This window comes from Bos indicus, chromosome 6 (assembly GCF_029378745.1).
Source record: "Bos indicus isolate NIAB-ARS_2022 breed Sahiwal x Tharparkar chromosome 6, NIAB-ARS_B.indTharparkar_mat_pri_1.0, whole genome shotgun sequence".
NCBI classification, from domain to species: domain Eukaryota; kingdom Metazoa; phylum Chordata; class Mammalia; order Artiodactyla; family Bovidae; genus Bos; species Bos indicus.
In genome coordinates this window covers 104,398,763-104,423,289 of record NC_091765.1, presented here as the reverse complement: position 1 = coordinate 104,423,289, position 24,527 = coordinate 104,398,763, and the positions used below count along the sequence as shown (strand labels likewise).

The 24,527-nt window shown below is 48.6% G+C and overlaps 1 protein-coding gene across 3 annotated transcripts in view; it reads left to right on the top strand.

The window, feature by feature from the left end:
- Positions 1-24,527, top strand: part of STK32B (serine/threonine kinase 32B) — a 407,299-nt gene that overhangs the window by 365,499 nt on the left and 17,273 nt on the right. For all 3 annotated transcript variants that reach the window (XM_070791788.1, XM_070791787.1, XM_070791789.1), the window contains 4 exons: positions 4,615-4,731; positions 8,540-8,665; positions 10,589-10,720; positions 13,694-13,758. In XM_070791788.1, the coding sequence (XP_070647889.1) occupies positions 4,615-4,731; positions 8,540-8,665; positions 10,589-10,720; positions 13,694-13,758 (440 nt within the window). The remainder of the gene's footprint in view (positions 1-4,614; positions 4,732-8,539; positions 8,666-10,588; positions 10,721-13,693; positions 13,759-24,527) is intronic.

The window sequence follows — 24,527 nt, the reverse complement described above, 5'->3', positions numbered from 1 at the left end:
TCTGTGGCAATTCTTTTCCTGCTTATTCTGTTTCTTGGTAAATTGGAATTTTTGTAAACTGGGTTTCCTGGAATAGACACACTTGCACTCCATAATGAGTCTATCAGGTGCTCTGCTGCCAAAATCACTTTCACCAGCTGAACAGGTAATTACATCACCTTAAAAATACTGCTGGCTTCCCTGGTTCGATGCGGGAGTCCCGGCTCTGATCCCTGGGTTGGGAAGATCCCCTGGAGAAGGGAATGGCTACCCACTCTGGTGTTCTTGCCTGGAGAATTCCATGGACAGTGGAGTCTGGCGGGCTACAGTCCATGGGGTTTCAAAGAGTCAGATAGGACTGAGAGTCTAACACTTTCACTTTCATAAATGCCACTCTGTTTTCTTAGCACATCCTAAGACCAATGAGTGAGACCAAGCCTCAGTAGAACTCTTGACCACAAGTCGGTGGAATATTGATCTTAATATTGAACAATATTCTCGTCTCCACAACCACCCAAACAGATCAAGGCTGAGCCTGGAGCTTCAAGATGCAGTGCAGATTTTAGTCATAGTGTTCCAAATGCATTTCCAGAAGTATTTAACTGCTATATTAGCCTCATGGCTGATTATGGTTACTGTTATTCTCATCGTTGTTTTTATTGGTCTGGTTCCCTCCAGAAGTCGGGGGAGAGAGAGAGAAAGGCTCTTTGAGGGGCCTGGGGGGGGGCAAGTAAAATTCATAGATGCCTTGAAATAGCCAAGTAGGAAATAGAATGAAGCGTAAATGATAACAGGAGTCTGTACATTTGTTGGCTGATTCTCCAGTTGGGTGCTTGAGTTCCCGTCTCTGATGGAAAGAGCCGCAAAGGAGAATCTGGGTCTTTGGGGCATTTGGAAAGTCACTTTTTGTCTCTCAGCCTCAGTTTTGCAAACTAAAATGAAGAGGTGAGCCAGCACCCTGACACCTGCAGTAGCTGGGTTACCAGGGCGGGGCTTGGACCGGAGTCAGAGAAATGGCCTTTTGAGAGGCAAAAAGATGGGAAGAAGCGATCCTGAAACGATCCTTAAGAGTTCAAAAACCAGAGTCTCAACCCCTGAAGGCTGGTCTTTGTGTGGTGGCATGAACTCTGGTTTCTTGAACCCCCTCCCGCACTAAGACAGCACCCCTCTACCCCTTCTGTGCACCCAGCAGCCCCTGTAGGGGCCCCCCAGCATGCACCCCACACCCGAAACCCCTCACTGCCATCTTTTCCATGAAGAGCTGAGAGGGGTTGGGACCCTGTCTGTCTGCTCGCACCAGAAGCCTGGTCTACACAGCACTGACACCTCCCAGAACAAAGCAGAAGTCAGACACCTTCCCTAGAACTCTGCCTGAGGATGGCTAGGGTAGTGGTCTTAGTCTGCTCGGGCTGTTGTGACCAAGTCCGACAGACCAGGCGGCTTAAACAATAGAAGCCTGTTCTCTCGTGGCTCTGGGGCCTAGAAGTCCAAGTTTAAGGTGTCTTCAGGGCTGACTCCTTCTGAAGTGAAGGAAGTGGTGAAGTGGTAAAGGAACCTGCCCCTTTACACCTCATATCAAGATGCTTCCTCATTGCTAGAAGACGGCCGTCTTCTCCCTGTGTCTCCTTGCTTGGTGTCTCCTCTATGTCTATCTCCCTGGGTACTAGGGTCTTTCTCTAGGGTTTCCCCTGTTTACAAGGACACCAGTCATATTGAATTGGGGGGTCCCTGCTAACGACCTCGTGTAAACTTGATCACCTCTGTAAACACCCTGTCTCCAAACAAGGCCACCTTCTGAGGCGCTGGGATTTGGACTTGAACATATAAACTTGAGGGACACAATTCCGTCTGCGACAGTAGTGCTCAGAGGTGAGCTGGGGGTTGATACTGCCTGAGCTTTAATGTCGATGTCATCACATTCTAGCTCTGGGGCTTGGGGCCTCCGGCTCATCTGCTGTAAAGTGGTCATATTGTGTGTGCCTGCTAAGTCACCTCAGTCATATCCAACTCTTTTCAACACTATGGACTGTAGCCTGCCAGGCTCCTCTGTCCATTGGATCCTCCAGGCAAGGATACTGGAGTGGGTTGCCAGGCCCTCCTCCAGGGGACCTTCCCAACACAGAGATGGAACCCAGGTCTCCTGTCTCCTGCATTGGCAAGTGGCTCTTTACCACTAGCACCACCTGGAAAGCCCAGGTGGTCACATTCACAGTAGCCAGCTCATGGAGATGCTGGGAGCTTTGTGTCACATCCCAGATGCTCTCAGTGAATATTCACTCTCATTTCTAATTGTGGTGGTTGTTCCTGGTGAAACGCAAAGGGATCCTGCAACATGAAAGCAGGCAGCAGCTTTGGGTGGAAATTTTAAAACTGAAACTGTACTCCACTGCCTATTAAATTCAAAAATGTTTGAAGCCAGATTTAAAGAATGTTAGTATAGCAAGCTGATTAGACTTTCTAGGGAGTCCACGGGTTTCCCTGGTGGCTCAGATGGTAAAGAACCCACCTGCAATGCAGAAGACCCCGGTTCAATCCCTGGGTCAGGAAGATCCTCTGGAGGAGGGCATGGCAACCCACTCCAGTATTCTTGCCTGGAGAATTCCATGGACAAAGGAGCCTGGCGGGCTACAGTCCGTGGGGTCGCAAAGAATCGGATATGCACGCACACACAGGGAGCTCATGGTTTGGGGTTTTGCCCTATTGGGCGGAAGGGAGATTCCCAATTCAGTAAAACAGATGAGAGAGGAGGCAGCCAGTCAGGAAGAAGCCCCTTTCTAGGTGGATGTATCAGAAGGCACAGGTGCGCCCATGTCGGCAGGCATCTTCCTCGGCGGGGGGGTGGGGGGGCAGGGCCCATTTGGTAGAGATACAGACACTTCCTTCCAGGGAATTGTATCCAAACCAGGGCTCAGGATCACCTCCCTTTTCCCAGCTGACGTCTCCAGTTGCTGCAGCCCCATGGTAATCCAAGTTCCACGAGGTTGGAGCTGGCCCTTTATGCACCATGGGAGCCCAGCACGGTGTTTAGGTTGACGGTCCGTGTTCCATCAGCAACTGTGAATGATCTGACCATCATCTTTGTTGTCCTGCTGCTCCCGGACCTGCTGGGCAACAGATACTGCTCGGTGCCCTGAGGACACAGAGATGTAGGTTTTGTAATCCCACCTACCAGGAGCGCCCCCCACCGCTTCGCAGGAACTCCATACCAGTCAACCAAGGTCACGTGGATTAACAATGAGCTCATTCCTCCAGATTTCTCCAGGATCAGTTTGGTCATTGAAACATACACGCTTAGGAAACAGTTGCCTGCTCCAGCCCTGGGTCATGTGACCCTGATGGAAACCTGGAAGCTTCCTGGAGTACACAGCCAGGTGGAGGGTGAAGAAGAGGCTCTGAAAGAGCTGTTCTTGGGTGGGAGGGGTGGAGGGAGTCAGCTACTGTTCAGCCACTTCCCCAAGGTCCCAGTCAAAGGAGGCTTTCCAAGCTTTGAGAGGTGTTTGGAGGCCAAAAAAAGAAAAGAAATCTGCCCACTCCAATGTCAAGAGAATGTGTCAGAAAGCTCAGTGCTCTGCCGTGCTGGGGAATTGGTAAACAGGGCTTAGGCATCCTTCTGGTGCAGAAGAAAGGATGGCAGGGGGAAATGGCCCAGCCTCCCTACTTCCCTCGCCCAACCAGACCCAGACTTGGTGATTCCTGCCCTGCTCACTTGTGGGGCGGCTCAGCCAGGGCAGGGAAGATGCAGCCAAGCCTGCCAGAGGGTGGGGGGCTGTGAATGGTGAGAGCCACTCCTCTCTGCAGGCCTAGGTCTGGAACAGAGACTCTGGGGTTAGGGTATGGGTCCTGCCTCTGCCGCTTCCTGGCTATGTGACCTCACCAATCACTGACCCTTCTGGGGCTGTAAGAGAACACCCACCCACTGGGTTCCTGCACTGTTCACTATTGACATTAGGGTCCAGGCCACCTGCTCAGCCATGTAATTGGAACACCCACTGTTACCTGCAGGGAAAGAATAAACCACCCCTCATATTGACACAGTTTTTTTTATATATTATTTATTTTTGATTTTCAGTCACTAAATCATGTCCAACTCTTTGTGACCCTATGACTGCAGCCGCACGCCAGGCTTCCCTGTCCTTCAGTATCTCTCAGAGTTTGCTCAGACTCCCATCCTTTGAGTCAGTGATGCCATCCAACCCTCTCATTCTCTGTCGTCCCCTTTTCCTCCTGCCCTCAATCTTTCCCAGCATCAGGGTCTTTTCCAGTGAGTTAGCTCTTTGCATCAGGTGGCCAAAGTTTAATTATTGAACTATAATTTATCTACAATGTTGTCTTAATTTCTGCTGTACAGCAAAGTGATTCAGTTATGCATATATAGACATAGATATAGGTAGATACAGATACATACATTCTTTTCCATTATAGTTTATCATGGGATATTGAATATAGTTACCAGTGCTATAGAGTAGGACCTTGTTGTTTATCCACTCTATATGTAATAGTTTGCATCATCTAATCCCAGTCTCAGTCCATCCCTCCCCTACCCTGTCTCTCTTGGCAACCGCAGGTCTGTTCTCTGTGTCTGTTTTAGCCATGTGGATGGCCGTCTCTGATGCTGTCTGTTGTCCCTTGTTGCAGAGACCGTATGAAATCCACTCGGCCACGCCCATCGACGAGATCCTTAACATGTTCAAGGTGGAGCGTGTCCACTACTCTTCCACGTGGTGCAAGGGCATGGTAGCCCTGCTAAAGAAGGTAAGGGGGCAGCCGCCCGTCTACCTGGCCAGGGAGCTGGTCACTCAGTGCAGAAACAAACAGACCAGCCGACTAAGGAACGAGAGGACGAATGGAGGGACAGTGGTGAAAATACCAAAGTCAGCAGGGTTCTAACATCTCACGGAAGGGCTCTCACCATCTCACTTCAAGATCACAAAGCCGCTGGACAGAGCGGTGTGGCCTGAAGTAAAATCTGGGATGACAAAGACCTCAGACTTTTTTCACCCCGCTACCAACTTCTAATAATTAGAAATATTTAATGTATATGGTTCTTTAAAATTTTTACAAATCATCTTTTAACTCACTGAGCTTTAAGAAATTGGGTATCTCCTGACTTTTCCTAGGAATTGTTCAGTTCAGTTCACTCAGTCATGTCCGACTCCATGGACCGCAACACGCCAGGCTTCCCTGTCCATCACCAACTCCCAGAGCTTGCTCAAACTCATGTCCATCGAGTCCGTGATGCCATCCAACCATCTCATCCTCTGTCGTCCCCTTCTCCTGCCTTCAATCTTTCCCAGCATCAGGGTCTTTTCCAGTGAGTCAGTTCTTTGCATCAGGTGGCCAAAGTATTGGAGTTTCAGCTTCAGCATCAGTCCTTCCAATGAATATTCAGGACTGATTTCCTTTAGGATTGACTGGCTGGATCTCCTTGCAGTCCAAGGGACTCTCAAGAGTCTTCTCCAAGACTACAGTTCAAAAGCATTAATTCTTCAGCTCTCAGCTTTCTTTATAGTCCAACTCTCACATCCATACATGACTACTGGAAAAACCATAGCCTTGACTAGATGGACCTTTGTTGGCAAAGTAATATCTCTGCTTTTTAATATGCTGTCTAGGTTGGTCATAGCTTTTCTTCCAAGGAGCAAGTGTCTTTTAATTTCATGGCTGCCATCACAACTGCAGTGATTTTGGAGCCCAAGCAAATAAAGTCTGTCACTGTTTCCATGTTTCCCCATCTATTTGTCATGAAGTGATGGGACTGGATGCCATGACCCTAGTTTTCTGAATGTTGAGGTTTAAGCCAACTTTTTCACTCTTCTTTTTCACTTTCATCAAGAGACTCTTCAGTTCTTCTTCACTTTCTGCCATAAGGGTGGTGTTATCTGCATATCTGAGGTTATTGATATTTCTCCTGGCAATCTTGATTCCAGCTTGTGCTTCATCCAGCCCGCCATTTCACATGATGTACTCTGCATGTAAGTTAAATCAGCAGGGTGATGATATACAGCCTTGACATACTCCTTTCCCAGTTTGGAAACGTCTGTTGTTCCATGTCTGGTTCTAACCATTGCTTCTTGACCTGCATGCAGATTTCTCAGGCGACAGGTAAGGTGGTCTGGTAGTCCCATCTCTTGAAGAATTTTCCAGTTTATTGTGATCCATACAGTAGAAGGCTTTGGCATAGGCAATAAAGCAAAAGTAGATGTTTTTCTGAAACTCTCTTGCTTTTTGATGATCCAACAGATATTGGCAATTTGATCTCTGATTCTTCTGCCTTTTATAAACCCAGCTTGAACATCTGGAATTCTTACTAGTAGAATAAAGTAGTGGGTCTCCAAGTACAGTCCCTGGACCAGCATCACCTGGGAGAGCACGTTGGAAATGCGGTTTCTCAGGCTCCGCCACAGACCTGCTGAATCAGAAACGGCGGGGTGGGCCCCGTTGTTTGTGTTCTGATAAGCTCCAGTTTGGCATAGGCAGTGGGTTTTGATGCCCTTCTTCAGCAGGTGGCATTTGGCTAAACTCGCTCAGAATCCTCTGAGACGCAGGGTTGAGCCTTGCGTGTGGTCGGCAGGTTTGTGCGCATGCTCAGTGGGCACCAGTTACCTTTAATGAAGGAACTGTGAGGATAGCAGCCAGTGCTCGTTGGGGGAATGTTGTGTTCTATACTCTGCTCATTTAGTCCTTACAGGCCCTTCGAGAGGAGTCCTGTTATTACCCCTATACTAGAGATGGGAAAACTGAGGCTTAGAAAAGCAAAATTATTCACTCAAGCCCGCAAGGCTGTTAGAGGGCAGCAGAGGACTTGAGTCTAAGCTCTCTGAACTCTTTGCCTGAAAAATCCCATGGACAGAGGAGCCTGGCAGGCCACAGTCTAAGGGATTGCAAAGAGCGACTAACACAGTCATTCATTCTCTGAACTCGAGATGTCAGCTCTTAATCCTTCCACTGCTGCAGATTAGCAGTCCCCACCCTTGCTGGCACCAGGGATCAGTTTCATGGAAGACAGTTTTGCCATGGACCTGGGCGTAGGGGGATGGTTTGGGGATGATTCAAGCACATTAGGTTTATTGGGCACTTTATTTCCACTATTATTATTTCAGCTCCACATCAGATCATCAGGCATTAGATCCTGGAGGCTGTGGACCCCTGCTGTAGACAACTTGGGGAATTACTCATTAGTTAAATTGCTTAAGGGGAGATTGAGCTCCTGGATTTTAGACATCAGTGGTCCTTAACCCCAACTGCTGATTGGAATCACCCAGAAGCCTTACCCACCTGCCAACACTGCCTCCTGCACACCCAGGGAGTCAGAGAACTAGCTTCTACCCTAAACCATAAACTTCACCCCCAGGCATTGAAATAGCATCTATGTTTAAATCTGCACCTGCCTTTTGGGGGGGCAGCTCCTAGAGAGAGGCCCCCATGATCAGCAGGTAGCATCTGCCAGGTGTCCAGCCTACTAGCTGGAGTGACGGTGAGGGCCGCCTGGTGAGGGGGTCCTGATTCCAGCCACCATCTGCCAGCGTCGGGGCATGCCATCCTGCCAAGAGGTGTCCCAGGTCCTCACCAACCCCCTTTGGGTCTCATCTTAATCATGAACCAGAAGTGGAAGAATTACCATTATTCCTCCTGCTTTCAGAGGAAACATGTTTGTCTCAGTCAGCAGCTCCTCTGAAGCTACATGGCTACCGAGTGGCTGTCCCAGGGCTGGGTCCTGTCTTTCATTTGTAGCCACTGTGTTCTTAGCATCAGACAAGCCAGTGTTTTGAAACCTGAAAACCCCTCTGGATGCAATGTAATACGATACAGCTAATTTTTTTTCCTTTTACTGCATCACCCCTTATTAGCAGAAACTCTATTTGAGGAGAAGCTAAAAATGAGATCTTGGCTACAAATGAGACTACTCCGTCAGGCTGCAGAGGTCACCTCATAGCTGTCCAGGGGAAAATTTTATTATGCATCCCATTACCAAGCTGAACGTTCCAAAACGAGACAGCTGATTCTTTTTATTTTTAATTGGAAGCCTCTGCAGACATCATTGGCAGGTAGCACATCCCAGGGTAAGAGTCCTTGAGGGGAGCATGGAGGCTGAAAAGCTAGTCCCAAAGAGGCCCTTGCTGGTTGACCTTGGGGAAGCCTAGCCTCTCAGCTCCTCCCTGACTGTAAACAGGTATAAGCATATGTGACACTTCAATAAGCAGCCCTGGTGGCTCAGTGGTCAGGAATCCACCTGCCAATGCAGGAAACGCAGAGTTGCGGGTTCGATCCTGGGGTCACAAAGATTCCCTGGAGAAGGAAATGGCAACCCACTCCAGTATTCTTGCCTGGAAAAATCCCATGGACAGAGAAGTCTGGCAGGCTACAGTCCATAGGGTCACAAAGAGTTGGGCCTGACTTAGCAACTGAGCATGTACAATGCTTCAACACAAGCAGCCCAGACAGGGCACAACATTCATGGAACGTGGAAGCAGAGGCACCTTCATTTTCCCAAGACTCCATCTTCGGAGGCTCTGCGAACCTCAGTCCTGCCCAACTGCATACGTTTGCTCATTGCCTGCAGCTCCTGACCAAGGACCCTGAGAGCCGCCTGTCCAGCCTTGGTGACGTCCAGAGCGCACCCTACTTGGCCGACATGAACTGGGATGCGGTGTTGGAGAAGGCACTGACACCCGGCTTTGTGCCCAATGTGAGTGAGGTCCTGTTCTATGACATCCAGCCCTGTGCAGGGTCTCCCTCCTGGGTATTCAGGAACACTCTGGAAGCTGGCACGGGGGAGGGGGGTTGCTGGCCACATCATTTGAGCTCCAAAGGAATCACCTTTCACTGGGATTCGGCGTGGATTTGGACCTGATTTGCGCGGTCCAGTTGGGTGGCTTCCCTCCCTGTAGTGAGTCCTCAGGGGCACAAAACCTCCTTTTTCTTGTTAAATCACACCCTCAGTGTGCACAGATCCAGGCCCTGGGTGGGTGAGAGCAGGGTAATGGGAGTCAATGAGCCACCCTTTCACAAGCTGCCTGTCGGGTAGAGGAAGACAGTGAGTTACCAGTAAATATATAACAGTTCAGTTCAGTTCAGTTGCTCAGTCATCTCCGACTCTTTGCGACCCCATGGCCTACAGCATGCCAGGCTTCCCTGTTCATCACCAACTCCTGGAGCTTACTCAAATTCATGAGAGGAAGACAGTGAGTCACCAGTAACCGTGTAACGTGACATCAGGCAGTGATGCCAATTCCTACACAGAGAACGAGCTAGGAAGACAGAGAACGGGGTGAAGGAGAAGGAGGCAGAGGCTGCTTTTAGGTAGAGGTGCAGAAATCCGAACCAAGTGAGGGAACCAGGCTTGTAAAGACAGGGTGGAATTTTCCAGGCAGAGGGAATATCAAGATCACGCACCTCCAGGCAGCAAAAAGCTTCCAAAGAACAGTGAGAAAGCTTTATAGCTGGAGCAGAGTAAAATAGAAGAAAACAGTAGGGAATGAGGGTGGAAGGGACCACAGTCTACACCCTGGAGACTTCCGGAGATCATGACAAGGGTTTTGGACTGTGCCCTCTAAACACTGCAGTGCTCTTGGCAGGGAGGTAAAAGTGTCAGGTTTACACCATTGAGTGGACAGGTGGTTGCTGAGGATGAATGAAGGAGGCCAACAGGAAGGAGGCCGAGGAGCTAGCCCAGAGGCTCCCAGGGATGACCGCAGGCCTGAGGGTCAACTGGCTTCAGCTGCAGGGCACCTGGTAGCCAGGATGGAGAACTGGGTAGATTTGGTGTCTCAGATGGTAAAGAATCCGCCTGCCATGCAGGAGACCTGGGTTTAATCCCTGGGTCAGGAAGATCCCCTGGAGAAGGGAAAAGCTACCCACCCCAGTATTCTTGCCTGGATGATTTCATGGACAAAGGAGCTTGGCAGGCTACCGTCCACGGGGTCTCAAAGAGCCAGACACAACTGAGCGACTTTCACTTTCACTTTTTGGCCAGAAATGGCATCTTTAAATGGATTTGTTAAAAATGATATTTATATTAATATAAAAAGTAGTAATGACGTGAGGAGGAGGGTATGAGAAAATATGTGAAAAGTACCAGATTGGTAAACTGAACTCAATCTCATGAAATGAACACACACAAGATGAAGGAAACATGTGGATATTAACAGGTGGGTGGGGATTATAGGGCTAAATGAATGACATGTGCAGTGAGAATGTGTCAGTGTTCATCATCAGGACAGAAATGAGCAGATATGTCCCCTGTGGGGGGGGGGGGGCTTCCCTGGTGGCTCAGATGGTATAAAGTCTGCCTGCAATGCAGGCGACCTGGGTTCAGTCTCTGGGTTGGAAAGATCCCCTGCAGAAGGGAATGGAAACCCACTCTAGGATTCTTGCCTGGAGAACTCCATGGACAGAGGAGCCTGGTGGGCTACAGTCTGTGGGGTCACAAAGAATTTGACACGACTGAGTGACTAACACTTTCACAACTTTCTTTCACACCCTAGGAGTAGCTCACTGTTACTTGTTGAATGAGTGATTGAATGAATGAGTGATTGAATTAATGAATGAAAATACAAATCAGTGATGCGGAACCAAGGCAAACCGTGTTTCCTTTTCCACTTCTTTTCAGAAAGGGAGACTGAACTGCGATCCCACATTTGAACTTGAAGAGATGATTCTTGAATCCAAACCACTTCATAAAAAGAAGAAGAGGTTGGCAAAGAACAGATCCAAAGATGGCTCTAAGGACAGCTGTCCTTTGGTGAGCACTGTCTTGGGAGCACACCCTGACAGAGAGGAACCCTATAGTCCAGTGAATGTGATTGAGCTGCTCCTTAGCCACAAGGGGGGTGGGCGGGGAGTGTGACGTGTCACTTCACCCTCCCAAATGCCTTCGTTTGCAGTCAATCAAATGCCTCCATCAAACAAGTGATCTTTCAGAGCAGGATGCTATGAGAGCATCGCTTGAGTCGATACGTTCTTGCTCTCATCATTCACGTTAGCACGGTTTCCTAGTGCAGGAATCTCTGTATCTCTGATCAAGAGCCCAAGAACGATGCCAAGTGACTTCAGTGCTGCGCCCAGTAGAGCCCAGCACCCGTTGCTGGCCAAAATCTTGGCCTTCTCTGCCCACCAAAGCTAAATAAAAAATATGAGACAGAGTCTGGAGATAATAGAAAGGTGGATTTAATTCTCAGCCAGTGGAGAGGAGAATACAGTAGGCTCGTGCCTCCAAGAACTGTGCCCCCGCCCCCACCTCCATGAGGAGTCTAGGAGCTTATATAAGATCAAAGTCAGGAGTTGGTGATGAGGTACTAATGTGTTAGGATCTTGATTTCTTCCTCTTGAATTGTTTCAAAAAGAGTCATAGGCTGGCATCAGTAACCCAGTAATTGAGTCTGGCAGTTCGGTGCCTTGCGGCCTTCTTTCTGATATGTAACTACAAGGGGAAGGGTGTTGTACGGGTGAATACCAGAAACAGGATGTATTTAGCATAGAGTCAAAGGAAAATAGGAGTGAAGCAAACTTAGTTACAGACATGCAGAGTTAGGAGCAAAAAAACTCGGAATGTTCAGGCCTGCTCACTGTTCTCTGTATCTTCTTTGTTCTCAGAAAAGAGAAAGAAAAAAAGTCATTCTTCTTTTTTCCCACACCCTCTGCAAAGGTGTTATACTGTGGAGGCATCCAAGGCCACCCTTTGTGGGTCCTTGTATTAATTTTCTAGGCTATCATCACAAAGTGTCACACATTGATCTGGAACAACTGAAATGTGTGCACTCACAATCCTACAGACCGGAAGTTCAGAATCAAGGTATTAACAGAGCTGTGCTTTCTCAAAGGCTCTCAGGAGGCTCCCTCCTTGCCTCTTACAGCTTCCGGCAGTGGCCTACAGCCCTTGACACCCCTTGGCTCGTAGCTACATCACTCTCATTTCTTCCTCCATCTTCACAAGGCATTTTCCTCTCTGTGTCTTCACACAGTCCTCTTTTAAAGACACCTGTCATCAAATTTAGGAAGCGCCCCCCTCCTTGCTCCAGGTTGACCTCATCCTAACTAGTTCCATCTGCAAAGACCTTGTTTCCAAATAAGGTCACATTGACCAGTACATGGCGTTAGGACCTCAACATGTGTTTTTCAATTTATTTATTTTTATTGAAGTATAGTGATTCGCAATGTTGTATTAATGTCTGCCCTACAGCCGAGTGATTCAGTTACAAGAATATATACATTCTTTTTTGTATTCTCTTCCATTGCAATTTATCACAGGATATTGAATATAGTTCCCGCTGTGCTATACAACAGAAACTTGTGGTTTATCCATTCTGTACTTAATAGTTTGCATCTGCTAATCCTAACCTCCCAATCCTTCCCTCCCCGACCTCCACCCCCTTGGCAATCACGGTCTGTTCTCCATGTCTTGTGAGTCTGTTTCTTTTTCATAAGTTCACCTGTGTCATATTTTAGATCCCACTTAAGTAACATCATGGGCTTCCCTGGTGGCTCAGCAGTAAAGAAACTGCCTGCAATGCAATAGACTCAGGACTGATCCCTGGATAGAAAAGATCCCCTGGCAACCCATTCCAGTATTCTTGCCCAGAGAATCCCATGGACAGAGGAGGCTGGCAGTCTATAGTCCATGGGGTTGCCAAAGTCAGTCATGACTGAATAATCAGCAACAACAACAACAAACTAATATCACTTGGAATTTGTCGTTCTCTGTCTGACTGACTTCACTCAGTATGATATTCTCTAGGTCCATCCATGTTGCTGCAGATGGGATTACAGCATTCTTTTTATGGCTGAGGAGTACTCCACTGTACATATGCACCACATCTTCTTTATCCATTCATCTGTCAATGCACATTTAGGTTGCTTCTACAACACATCTTTCTAGAGGACACAGTTCACCCCACAACTTTCCCTTCCTCCATCAAAATATATTAAACATTACAATTTATGATTACATTGCTATGAAGACAAATATAGCATTCGGTGTTAAAAGTTCATTCTTTTCAGCTTATTTGAAAAAAATATCTCTGTAGCCCCTAAAAGTACTGTGGACCCTAGGCTGTGTGCTGGGACTAATGCAGAAGTTGACCAGGGGAGGCCTGGGTGGGCATTCACGTGGGCCCACAGCGGATGGAGGTCCTGCAGACACGTGCACGTCCATCCTGCATCCAGGCAGCTGTGAGACGTGAGTTAGAACATTTGTGAGACCGTGGTCCTTGGCTCCTGTTCCTGAGGAGAATGAGCATCTTTGTGTGACGGCCTTGAAATCCCCCTCCCCCACCGTGCTGCTCAGTCAGGCCTCATGAACATTCAAGTGATCAGGAAACCAGGGTCCTTATTTTCAGTTCATATTCCAGAGACTTCCCTGGTGGTCTAGTGGTTAAGACTGTGTTTCCACCACAGTGGGGTGCAGGTTTGATCCCTGGTCAAGAAACTAAGATCTCACATTCCATGTGGCCAAAATGTAAAAACAAACAAACAAACTCAACTCATAGCCCATTTTAACAAGACTTTGACATTGCATTTAATGGCTTAACATGTAGAAAAACATCTTCTTCTGTCAGCCCTTACCTCCCCATGACACTGTCGCCTGTACAGTCAGGGCTGTTCCAGCTGCTTAGCTTGTCCCCATCCCCAAGCATCCTATTTAGATCAGTGTCTGGTCGTCCTCACTCTGGGGAGGATGCGTCGTCACTTACGGTCCCCTCTCTGTGCTCTTTGACAGAATGGACACCTCCAGCAGTGCTTGGAGACTGTGCGGAAGGAATTCATCATATTCAACAGAGAGAAGTAAGTATGCTACCAGGATCCACTGGGCAGAGCCCTTTCAAGGGACCCATGGTCTCCCTGGGTGAATCAAGGCCCCCAAACCCCATGAAGCCAGCCACGATGCTGGAAGGGAACCAGCAGGCAGACCCCATTATTCTAATCCTGCCTCTGCCGTCTGGCCCAAGCAAGGCTCCAACTTCACCTCTCTGGGCCCCGGGGGTCTTTATGTGAAGTGGGGTGACCACAGCAGGACTGATGGCACACAGGATGCTGGCATGGAGGGGCAGGCCAGCAGATGGCTACACGCCCGAGACCCGGAGAAAAACTGCCTTGGATCAAGTCCTGGGTCTGCTGCTGCCAGAGCAACCCAGGGCAGGTCGCTTAACATCATGGAGCCTCACTGTCAGCAACGACAAAGTGGAAATCACGCCCTTGCCGTGTGGTTGCTGTAAGGTTGATTCAAGGCCTGGCGTGGTAGGAGCATTCAGGAAAAGGATAACTGTTATGATTGTTGTTGTGATTATCATTATTTGATGGGATAACGTGGTGTGGGCTGTGCTAGGACCCCAGCATTGTGGACTGGCAGGAGACAGGATGATGGTAAGGTGGGAGGGGCTGACCTGATCACATGACTGACCTGATCACATGACTGCCCTTACAGCAGCCGAGGAAGTGGAGGCTCAGGCTTGGTCCCACCCATGTTACCATCTGGGGGTCCATCCACCAGTGCCTGATGACTCAGAGAGAGGCCTCAAGGGGCCGTGGGCTCACACAACAGGAGCCGCCCTGCAGGCAGGACTCACAGCACATAGCTCCATTTATCTAGTCATTCACCCAGGCCTCGGGCTTGCAGAGACAATCAGATCCACTTCCGTCCCTACAGGAGGGCCAGATGGACACATGCCCAGTTGACCCTTATGTGTTCACCCGTGTTCCACCACTTTCGGCTTCTCGCAGGTGGCAGCCACAGAGGGTCCACACGTTGTGGGAGAGGGCAGCCCAGGCATGACTTTGCAGCAGGCACACAGCTCAGCCTGGGTGTCAGGGAAGCTCCTGGAGGTGCCATGCCTGGCGGTGCCCTGATGGGCGAGGAGGCCAGGGCATGGAGGTCCATCAGTGAGGGCAATACACAGAGAAGCAAGGTGGCCTGGCAGAGGTGGGCACCTGCAGCTGGATTAGAAGCTTGAATTCCCAGAGTATGCCAGGGGGTGGGCGGGAGGTGCAGCAGGGTGTGAGGGCCCTGGGGAGGGCTGTTTGGGTTGATGGGCTGGACAGGGCCCCATTCCCAGTGGGCGCTGGGGGAGATGAAGGAGGCAGTAGCCTGTCCTTTGTCCTGGGTGGCTACAAATCTAGGCTAGTAGACACACAAACACAGACACACCAAGCCAGACAACATCACTCACTCATCAACATCACTCATCTCTCAGACAGCCTCACCCACACTGATCATGTCCTTGGTCCCAGCAGGATGGGAAGAAACTTGGAGCAGGTGAGGGCTAGGATTATAAGAGGTTTCAGAGCCCATCACATTTCCTTGTGGTCCTGTCTGCTCTGAGGCTCATGGTCCCTTCCCCACGGTAGACAGTCAGTCCTGGGAACTTCCGCTGAAACCAGCTTGGGCATTTTGGACCACAGTGAGAATGAGCTCCAGGCAGCCTTGGCTCGGGTCCTCCAGTGGTTTAGGCAGGGACTGTAGCATCCTCAAAGAGTACCTGGGTGGAAAATGGGAGCCTGTGAAATGCAGAGGGTGACAGACCCGAGCAGGGAGCAATCACACTGTGTGTGGCACTGTGTGTCAGAAGACGCTTCCATCTGGAACCTGAAGAACCCAAGTTGTTTCCCTTAAAAAGAAAATGAAAATGAGATACCCCTCCTTGTGTTGTCAGGTGGCATCTGGCTGTTTTTAGCAGAAACCCAACTATATAGTGGCTTTGACCAATCAGATGTTCTTTCTTACGTGGAAAGGTGAATGTAGTAAGATCACCCAGCTATACTGAGAACCCCCATGAGAGTTGTGGTTGTGGAGTTGAAGTGAGGCTGGCACCGTTAACAGGAGTTCTCAAAATAAAGATGGAGGATGGAAGTTGTCTTCCAGATGGGGGTGGTCAGGATGACCATATGTGAAAGCGGGAGGCATGGAAGAAGATGGGAAAGGGGAGATGTGCATGGGTTTGACAGAGGTTTCTGCTCTTTTGTCCCTGCGTCTCTGCTCCCCAGTAGCCCTGAAGCTAATAGGCTACCTGTCAGGGCAGGTGTGCTGGGAGCAGTGTCTTTCCCCCAGCTTCTCCCCACAAGGATGCTGTCCTGTACCTTGCCAACCCCTCCATGTCAAACCCTATCCCTGCTCCATGATGTACCCGGGAAAGGACCCACATTACAGCCACCCATAACCACCCTGCTGCAACTTCTCATCTGCTAAAAGGAAACAAGGAGAACACTCTTGAGAGTCCCTTGGACTGCAAGGAGATCCAACCAGTCCATCCTAAAGGAGATCAGTCCTGGGTGTTCATTGGAAGGACTGATGCTGAAGCTGAAACTCCAATACTTTGGCCATCTGATGCAAAGAGCTGACTCATTGGAAAAGACCCTGATGCTGGGAACGATTGAAGGCAGGAGGAGAAGGGAGGGGATGACAGAGGATGAGATAGTTGGATGGCATCACCAACTCAGTGGACATGAGTTTGAGTAAACTCAGGGAGTTGGTGATGGACAGGGAAGCCTGGCATGCTATGGTTCATGGGGTCACAAAGAGTCAGACATGACTGAGCAACTGAACTGAACTGGAAAGGAAACAATGGAAACAGTAACAGACTTTATTTTAGGGGGCTCCAAAATTGCTTCAGATGGTGACTGCAGCCATGAAATTAAAAGACACTTGCTCCTTGGAAGAAAAGCTATGACCAACCTAGACAGTATATTAAAAAACAGAGACATACCTTTGCCAACAAAGATCCATATAGTCAAAGCTAAGGTTTTTCCAGTAGTCATGTATGGATGTGAGAGTTGGACTGTAAAGAAAGCTGAGTGCCGAAGAATTGATGCTTTTGAACTGTGGTGTTGGAGAAGACTCTTGAGAGTCCCGTGGACAGCAAAGAGATCCAACCGGTCAATTGTAAAGGGAATCAGTCCTGAATATTCATTAGAAGGACTGATGCTGAAGCTGAAACTCCAATACTTTGGCCACCTGATGCGAACAACTGACTCCTTACAACAGACCCTGATGCTGGGAGGGATTGTGGGCAGGAGGAGAAGGGGACAACAGAGGATGAGATGGTTGGATGGCATCACCGACTCGATGGACATGAGTTTGAGTGGACTCCGGGAGTTGGTGATGGACACGGAGGCCTGGCGTGCTGCAATTCATGGGGTCGCAAAGAGTCAGACATGACTGAGCGACTGAACTGAACTGAACTGATATAAATAGTACACACATGGTTTATCCGTTTTTCTTGTGGACATTTGGGCTGTTTGTAGAATTTATCTATTAGGAATTAAGGTGTCATAAATATTTTGTACAATCCTCTTTGTAGATGCATTTTTATCACTCTTGGAGAATAACATGATTCTGTAGACATCTAGGAGCATGAGTGAAAGGGGTTTCCAAAAATCTCTTTTATATTAGCGAGATAGGCACCATGCATCCTGCACTCCTTTCTGTGGTCCTGTTTATGAAGCACCTGTTCTGCTGACACTGGAGTAGCTGGAAAATTAAAGACCTTATTTCCAACATCAGCCACGTGGCCAGTGGGATGCTGAGAGGGGACACTGAGACACCGAGCCAAGCTTCCCTTCATGCTCCACTGGGACCTTGCTGCCCGCTTCTTGACTCCTCTGGCAGTTCCTTCTCCTTTTGGTCTCTGCAGGCCTGGCCGTCCGCCTGAAACACACTGCTCCTACTTCCTGCGTAGTCATTACAGACCTTATCTCCTCTGTGTCTTATGTGCGTGCTCAGATGCTTCAGTCATTTCCGACTCTCTGCGACCCCGTGGGTGTTAGCACACCAGGCTCCTCTGTCCGTGGAATTCTCCAGGCATGAATACTGGAGTGGGTTGCCATGCCCTCCTCCAGGGGATCTTCCCGACCCAGTGATCAAACCCGTGTCTCCAGTGTCTCATGCACGGCAGGTGGATTCTTTACCACTGAGCCACTGGGCAGGCCCTTGTCTCTGCAGAGGGTGCTGCAAAGGTGAACTGGAAGGAAGTGCCATGGTCACAGGGGTTCCTGTCAGGAACTCCTGGGGTGAGAGTTGTTAGCATTTAGAGTTGCTGCCTCTGTTAAATAGGATGAACTATGACCTCCCAAAAGATATGTTGAAGTTCTAGCCACCAGGACTTCAAAATATAACCTTATTTCCAATCCTTGGAAATAGGGTTGTTGCAGATATAATTAGCTGAGATGAGATCATACTGGAACAGAGGACTCTTAATCCGAAATGCATGCATGCATGTTCAGCCCATCAGTTGTGCCTGACTCTTTATGACTCCATGGACTGCAGCCTGCCAGGCTCCTCTGTCCATGGGATTTCCAGCCAAGAATACTGGAGTGGGTTGCCATTTCCTTCTCCAGGGGATCTTCCTGACTCAGGGATAGAAACCACATCTCCTGCATTGGCAGGTGGATTCTTTACCCCTGAGTCACCAAGGAAGCCCATGAATCCAATATGAGTGATGTCCTAAGAAGAAGATAAGAGACACAGACACACAGAGAAGACTGTGTGAAGATGGAGGCAGAGACTAGAGTGATGCATCTACAAACCAAGGGGCGCCAAGGATGACCCACAGCCACCAGAAGCCAGAGGGGCCCTGGTACAGATTCTCCATCAGCCCCTCCAGAAGGAGCTAACCCAGCTGACAGCTTGACTTCAGACTTCTGCCTCCAGACTGTGAGACAATACATTTCTGTTGTTGTGAACTATCCAGGTGGGGACACCTGTTACAGCCACCCTAGGAAACAAGTACAGCATCCTTCTGAATCCGAAGTAGAGAGAATGGGCCTGTGACTCTACAGTTTACATCTTTCCAGTCATTCTGACGCCTCAGGGTTTGAGAATTTCTCCTAGAGACCCATGTACCCAAACTGTGCCTCCTCCAGTTAGTTCTTGGCTGAGTCACGGGTGTTTGTGCACACTCTCTTGTGTCCAGATCTTTGCCATCCCATAAACTATAGCCCACCTGGCTCCTCTGTCCATGGAATTTTCCAGGCAAAAATACTGGAGTGGGTTGCCATTTCCTCCTCCAGGGGATCTTCCCAACTCAGAGACTGAACCCGAGTCTTCTGTGTCTCCTGCATTGGCAGGCAGATTCTTTACCACTGAGCCATCTGGGAAGCCCAAAAGAATCCCTTCTAAAAATGTCCCCAAGAACAGAAGGAATGAAAAATGCCCAACAAACTGACACTGTATATTGAGACTGAAAAGTGAGGCAGGAGGGCAGCTCCATAAAGCAGAATTAGGAAGTTTTGTATGGGTAACTTACGAACGACTTGGATCAGGCATATGGCAATCTGGAAGCATCCCCAGCTGCACTCCATACTTCTAAGGGACCATCAGGAGTTTTATAGTTAAGCTCAGTTATGAAGGGAAGTGCTTGGAGACAGAAACTGAGTTCCTAAGTCAAGACCCTATCTGATTTATGATGGGTGGGTGCCAAAAATATGTCAGCCAAGGTCTTTGTCCTTATTTGGAGACTAACAGAGCAGAGATGCTACTTGGACCTAATGATCATTATGCTGTGTGCTAAATCACTTCAGTCTTGTCCATCTCTGTTCAATTCTATGGACTGTAGGCTTCTCAGTCCCTGGGATTCTTCAGGCAAGAGTATTGGAGAGGCTTTCCATTTCTTCCGCCAGGGAATCTTCCCCACTCAGGGACTGAACCTGCGTCTCTTAGATCTTCCGCAAAGGCAGCCAGGTTCTTTACCGCTAGCGCCATCTGGGAAGCTAAATAATATCTATGATCATTAAACAATATCTGTTCATTACAAAGGGGCTGCTCAGGTGGCGCAGTGGTAAAGAATCTGCCTGTCAATGCAGGAGAGAAGAGTTCAATCCCTGGGTAGGGAAGATGATCCCCTGGAGGAGGATATGGCAACCCACTCCAGTATTCTTGCCTGACAAATTATACAGACAGAGGAGCCTGCCGGGCTACAGTCCATGGGGTCACAAAGAGTGGGACACAAATGAGCACCCACACACACATTCTTTACAAATCCACTGACAATGGAGAAGAGACTTATTGCACAGCACAGTCCTAGGTAGGGTTAGTGGAAGGACAGGAGGAACTGAATGGGCCCAAGATGACGTCGGTGATGGACAGACATGGCAGACCCTCTAGTCCTCTTCCTCCTTTGCCTTGAATCATTCATCTGCAACTTTGAGCCCTCATGTGTTGAAGGATGCCACTAAAGACACAAACACCCTGCACAGCCACCTGCCTCTTGCATGGTCAGGTGTGCTTCCTCAACCAGAAGAAGCTCTTGGGCAGAGCAAAGGTCCCCCTGCGTCATGGGACTACTGTCCTAGGCTTTAAGGAGGACATGAGCTGGGCACCTATTGCATCAGCTCCCATGGAAGATTCTCATTGGTCCTTTGAAAGATGCATCATAATCCTGGACTGGTACCTGGGGACACAGAAGTGGATATAGCAGGACCTATGACCTCAGGATGCTTGAGGCCTAAAGGGTACAGATTGGGACACAGACTTGCTTGGACCACTGTGCAAACGTCGAGGAGATGCCCTAGGTCTGACTTCTCTGGACCTCACTTTCTAGACACAGAACAAAATTAAAATTAGCACTACCTAATTTTCTGGAAACACAGTTATTAATGGATCATGGTCTCAGCTGGCAAAAGGCCACTGAGTGAGGTGGAGCATCTGGTTCCAGGGACTGGTCCGGGCTTCCAAGGACCCAGGCAGCTGAGCTTCCATTAGTTTGAGAAATGCACCATGGGGCTTGTCTTCCAATTTTAGCCAAAGATCAGAGCAGGGGTGATTTTTCCAAAAGGTCTTTTCAATAGCAGTTGACAAAGCTTTGCAGTATAAGAAGCCCCTGATGAGAAAGGAATTTTCTATCTGCTTCATCTTGTAAAGAACTTAAACATTTAAAATCATACTAAAGCTACCTTTGGAGCCCTTGAAAACGTTACATTTTAATAATCAAATACTGCACATGCTATATTTAGTAATACTATTAATAATGACTGTATGTGATTTTATGGGTTTTATATCATGTTTCCTTAATCCAGGGCTACTCAACCTCAGCTCTATTGCCATTTGATGACTCTTGACATCAATTCTTTGATGTGGGGACAGTTCTATACATTGTAAGAGGTTTAGCAGAATCTGTGACCTTTTACTCATTAGATATCCATAGCACCTCCATAGCTATGACACCAAAAATGGCCCCAAACTTTACCTGGGAGGCAGATCGCCCCCGCTTGAGAACCATTGCTCAAACCCCTACCCATCACATTTTCTAAGGTACTCCTCCTCCTCCTCCTCCTTCTTCCTCCTGAGCTCTTGCAGCTCTTAATTGTAACATGAAGGACCTGAAATCTGATCTTCCATCCACTGGATTCTGGGCTCTTTCTGCTACATATGCTTTCATCCAGGTGTCCAGCAGGTGCTTATTCCACATCCCCACTGGGTGGGGTACTGGGGATAGAATGGGAGCAAAGTCCCTGTTCCCATGGGGCTCACTGTCTGGTAGAACAAGCTCTGTGAGATGAAGGAAGGGGTTACTTTCTGCAGTGGTGTATTTGGGGTTCTCTCCAGTGCGTCCTGTGGGGCCCTGACTTGCAGGGAGCTGATGTTATTAGGCTTCATTTTTATAGGGCACTCGCTGTATGACATTTAGTCTGTACATCCATCCTGTGAGCCAGCTACTTTTATTGCCTCATTTTGCAGCTGGAGAAGGGTAGGCATAAAGCAGGTGGCGGGCACATGGCCAAGAGATAGCAGGGAGGGAGGGGAGTATAAGGAGGCAGTCTAGCTCCAGAGCCCAAAGTGTAATGAAAGTGTTATTTGTTCAGTCGTGTCCTACTCTTTGCGACCCTATGGACTGCAGCACACCAGGCTTCCCTGTCTTTCACTATCTCCTGTAGTTTGTTCAAATCCATGTCCTTTGAGTCAATGATGCTATCCAACCATCCCATCCTCTGTCTCCTCCTTCTCCTGCCTTCAATCTTTCCCAGATCAGAGTCTTTTCCAATGAGTCAACTCTTTGCATCTGGTGGCCCAGATGATACAAATTAATATGAATCACAGTATATTCAAAGTTCGCTGGCTTCATCTGCCCATGCGGCCTCCTTGGAATTTCCCAGCAGATAGATAGGGACCTTCCATTTTGGCCTGGAGCCTCTGGGAACTGGTGGCAAGGAGGTATGAGGATAACTCATCTCAGGCTTGGGAATGGAGTGGACATTGCAGGTCCTGGCTCTGCTTCTCTCGGTGGCCAGCCTGGTGGGGTTCCAGCTTCTCTGGAAGCCTCAGGATCCATAAGTGTGTCAATAAAGGCTGGGCTGTGCATCAGTGACTCCATGACTTGACCAAGGTCTGTGTCACTCACAGAAAACCTTGACATCCTTCTCAGCTCTTCAACAACCCACAGGGAAGGAGGGACAGAGTTAGAGCCACTTTTCCCAGATATGTCTATAAAACGGGGAAAACCTTTCCTCGGGCACCCTCCTTCTAACTTCCGTGCTAGGAAGAGGCCGACTCTGAGAATCCAGCCTCTGAAATCAAGGCCAGTGCACTGACATTCTCTCCAGTTTGAGGTTCCCAGTGTGGTGCAAACCTCGATTTCACAGGAGCAGGAGAAAGGGAACAGCAGCTGACAGTTGAGAGCACCTGTGGTGTGTTGAGCTCAGGGTGGGGATGGGGCCCTGCAGCCACTTTCTCACCCAGTTCTCATCGCAGGTCTATCCGTGAGTGTCTTCCTGCCTGTTTCACGGTCAGAGAAACTGATAAAAGCATAACTGCAGTGATGTGTCTAAGGGAGAGTGGAGAGAGGGGCCAGGCGACTGAATGGGAAGCAGAGTGGCATCTTTCCAAACACAAGGAAACGGCCAGGGGAAATCAACTCCATGGCCTGAAACCGCGGGAGGAATTTCAGCCCCAGATGAAAGTGACCGGAGGGAAACTCTAGTTCCATGAAAACTCAAAATCAAGAAATCACACAGGAATCAGGGCCCTCTCCACTCCAGTACTCTTGCCTGGAAAATCCCATGGATGGAGGAGCCTGGTAGGCTGCAGTCCATGGGGTCGCTAAGAGTCGGACATGACTAAGCGACTTCACTTTTACTTTTCACTTTCTTGCATTGGAGAAGGAAATGGCAACCCACTCCAGTGTTCTTGCCTGGAGAATCCCAGGGACGGGGGAGCCTGGTGGGCTGCCGTCTATGGGGTCACACAGAGTCAGACACGACTGAAGTGACTTAGCAGCAGCAGCAGTCCTCTTCGCTGGGGTCTCAGTCAGAGGAAATTGCAGCTGGGTTAAAAAGGGTAACTGATCCTGACATATCCATCTCAGCCACAGAAAATAAAACATGGCCAGTTTTCAGTTGGCCAAAGGAGACACACTGCTGCTGCTGCTGCTGCTAAGTCGCTTCAGTAGTGTCCGACTCTGTGCAACCCCATAGATGGCAGCCCACCAGGCTCCTCCGTCCTAGGGATTCTCCAGTCAAGAATACTGCACTGGGTTGCCATTTCCTTCTCCAATGCATGCATGCATGCTAAGTCGCTTCAGTCGTGTCCAACTCTGTGTAACCCCATAGACCACAGCCCACCAGGCTCCTCTGTCCACAGGATTCTCTAGGCAAGAATACTTGAGTGAGTTAAGGAGACACACAGACCCTGACAAATTGCCTCAACTGTATGCAACCCTGTATCATGTTGCTCTAAAGCACATATGGTCATTGGTCTGCTCAGATTTAACTCATTTAAAGACCTATCTTTACTTTTCCTTGCATCAGATTTCTCTAGTCAAAAAGAGGTACCCTAATTTTTATATGAATATTTATAGGCCTTATTTAATCCTATGTGAAATAAGGCTATGTGTAAATTTGAAAGCTATAAATAGGATCCAGTGATCTGTTTTAGAGTAAATGTTGTTGTTGGTGGTGGTGGTCTAATTTTCTCCCTGTTACATATGGAAATCTCATTGCTAGCCAGTTAAGTGAAATAGGTTATCATTTTTTAGAATATTGAAAGCCTGTTACATACCATGCACTGTGCTTGATGCTTTATACACATTTACATTTTATCTAAAATAAATCCTCACCACAACCTTGATTTGTAAGTATTGACATCTACAGAGGACTTCCTGGTGGCTCAATGGTAAAGAATCTGCCTACAATGCAGGAGACACAAGAGACGCAGGTTTGATCCCTGGGTCAGGAAGATCCCCTGGGGGAGGGCATGGCAACCCACTCCAGTATTTTTGCCTGGAGAATCCCAATGACAGAAGAGCCCAGTGGGCTACAGTTCATGGGGTCACAAAGAATCAGACACAACTGAAGTGACTTAGCACACACGCATGACATCTACAGAGAAGGAGTCATTTGCCCAACTTTATCTGGAAGGGTGGTGTAGGTATTAAATGAGGAGGTGTTGAGTAAGAATGAACTCAACAAGTCTCAGTCCCTATCACTCAGAAACTTGAGGGTGCCATCCCTTCTATTTCCCCCAGAGCTCATCTGTTTGCAAAAGGGGAAAGAGGATGCTTAGTAAGATAATCCTCTCCTTTCTGCTATATCACACCCAAGGTGCAGCTGACTCCATCCTCAGACTTCCT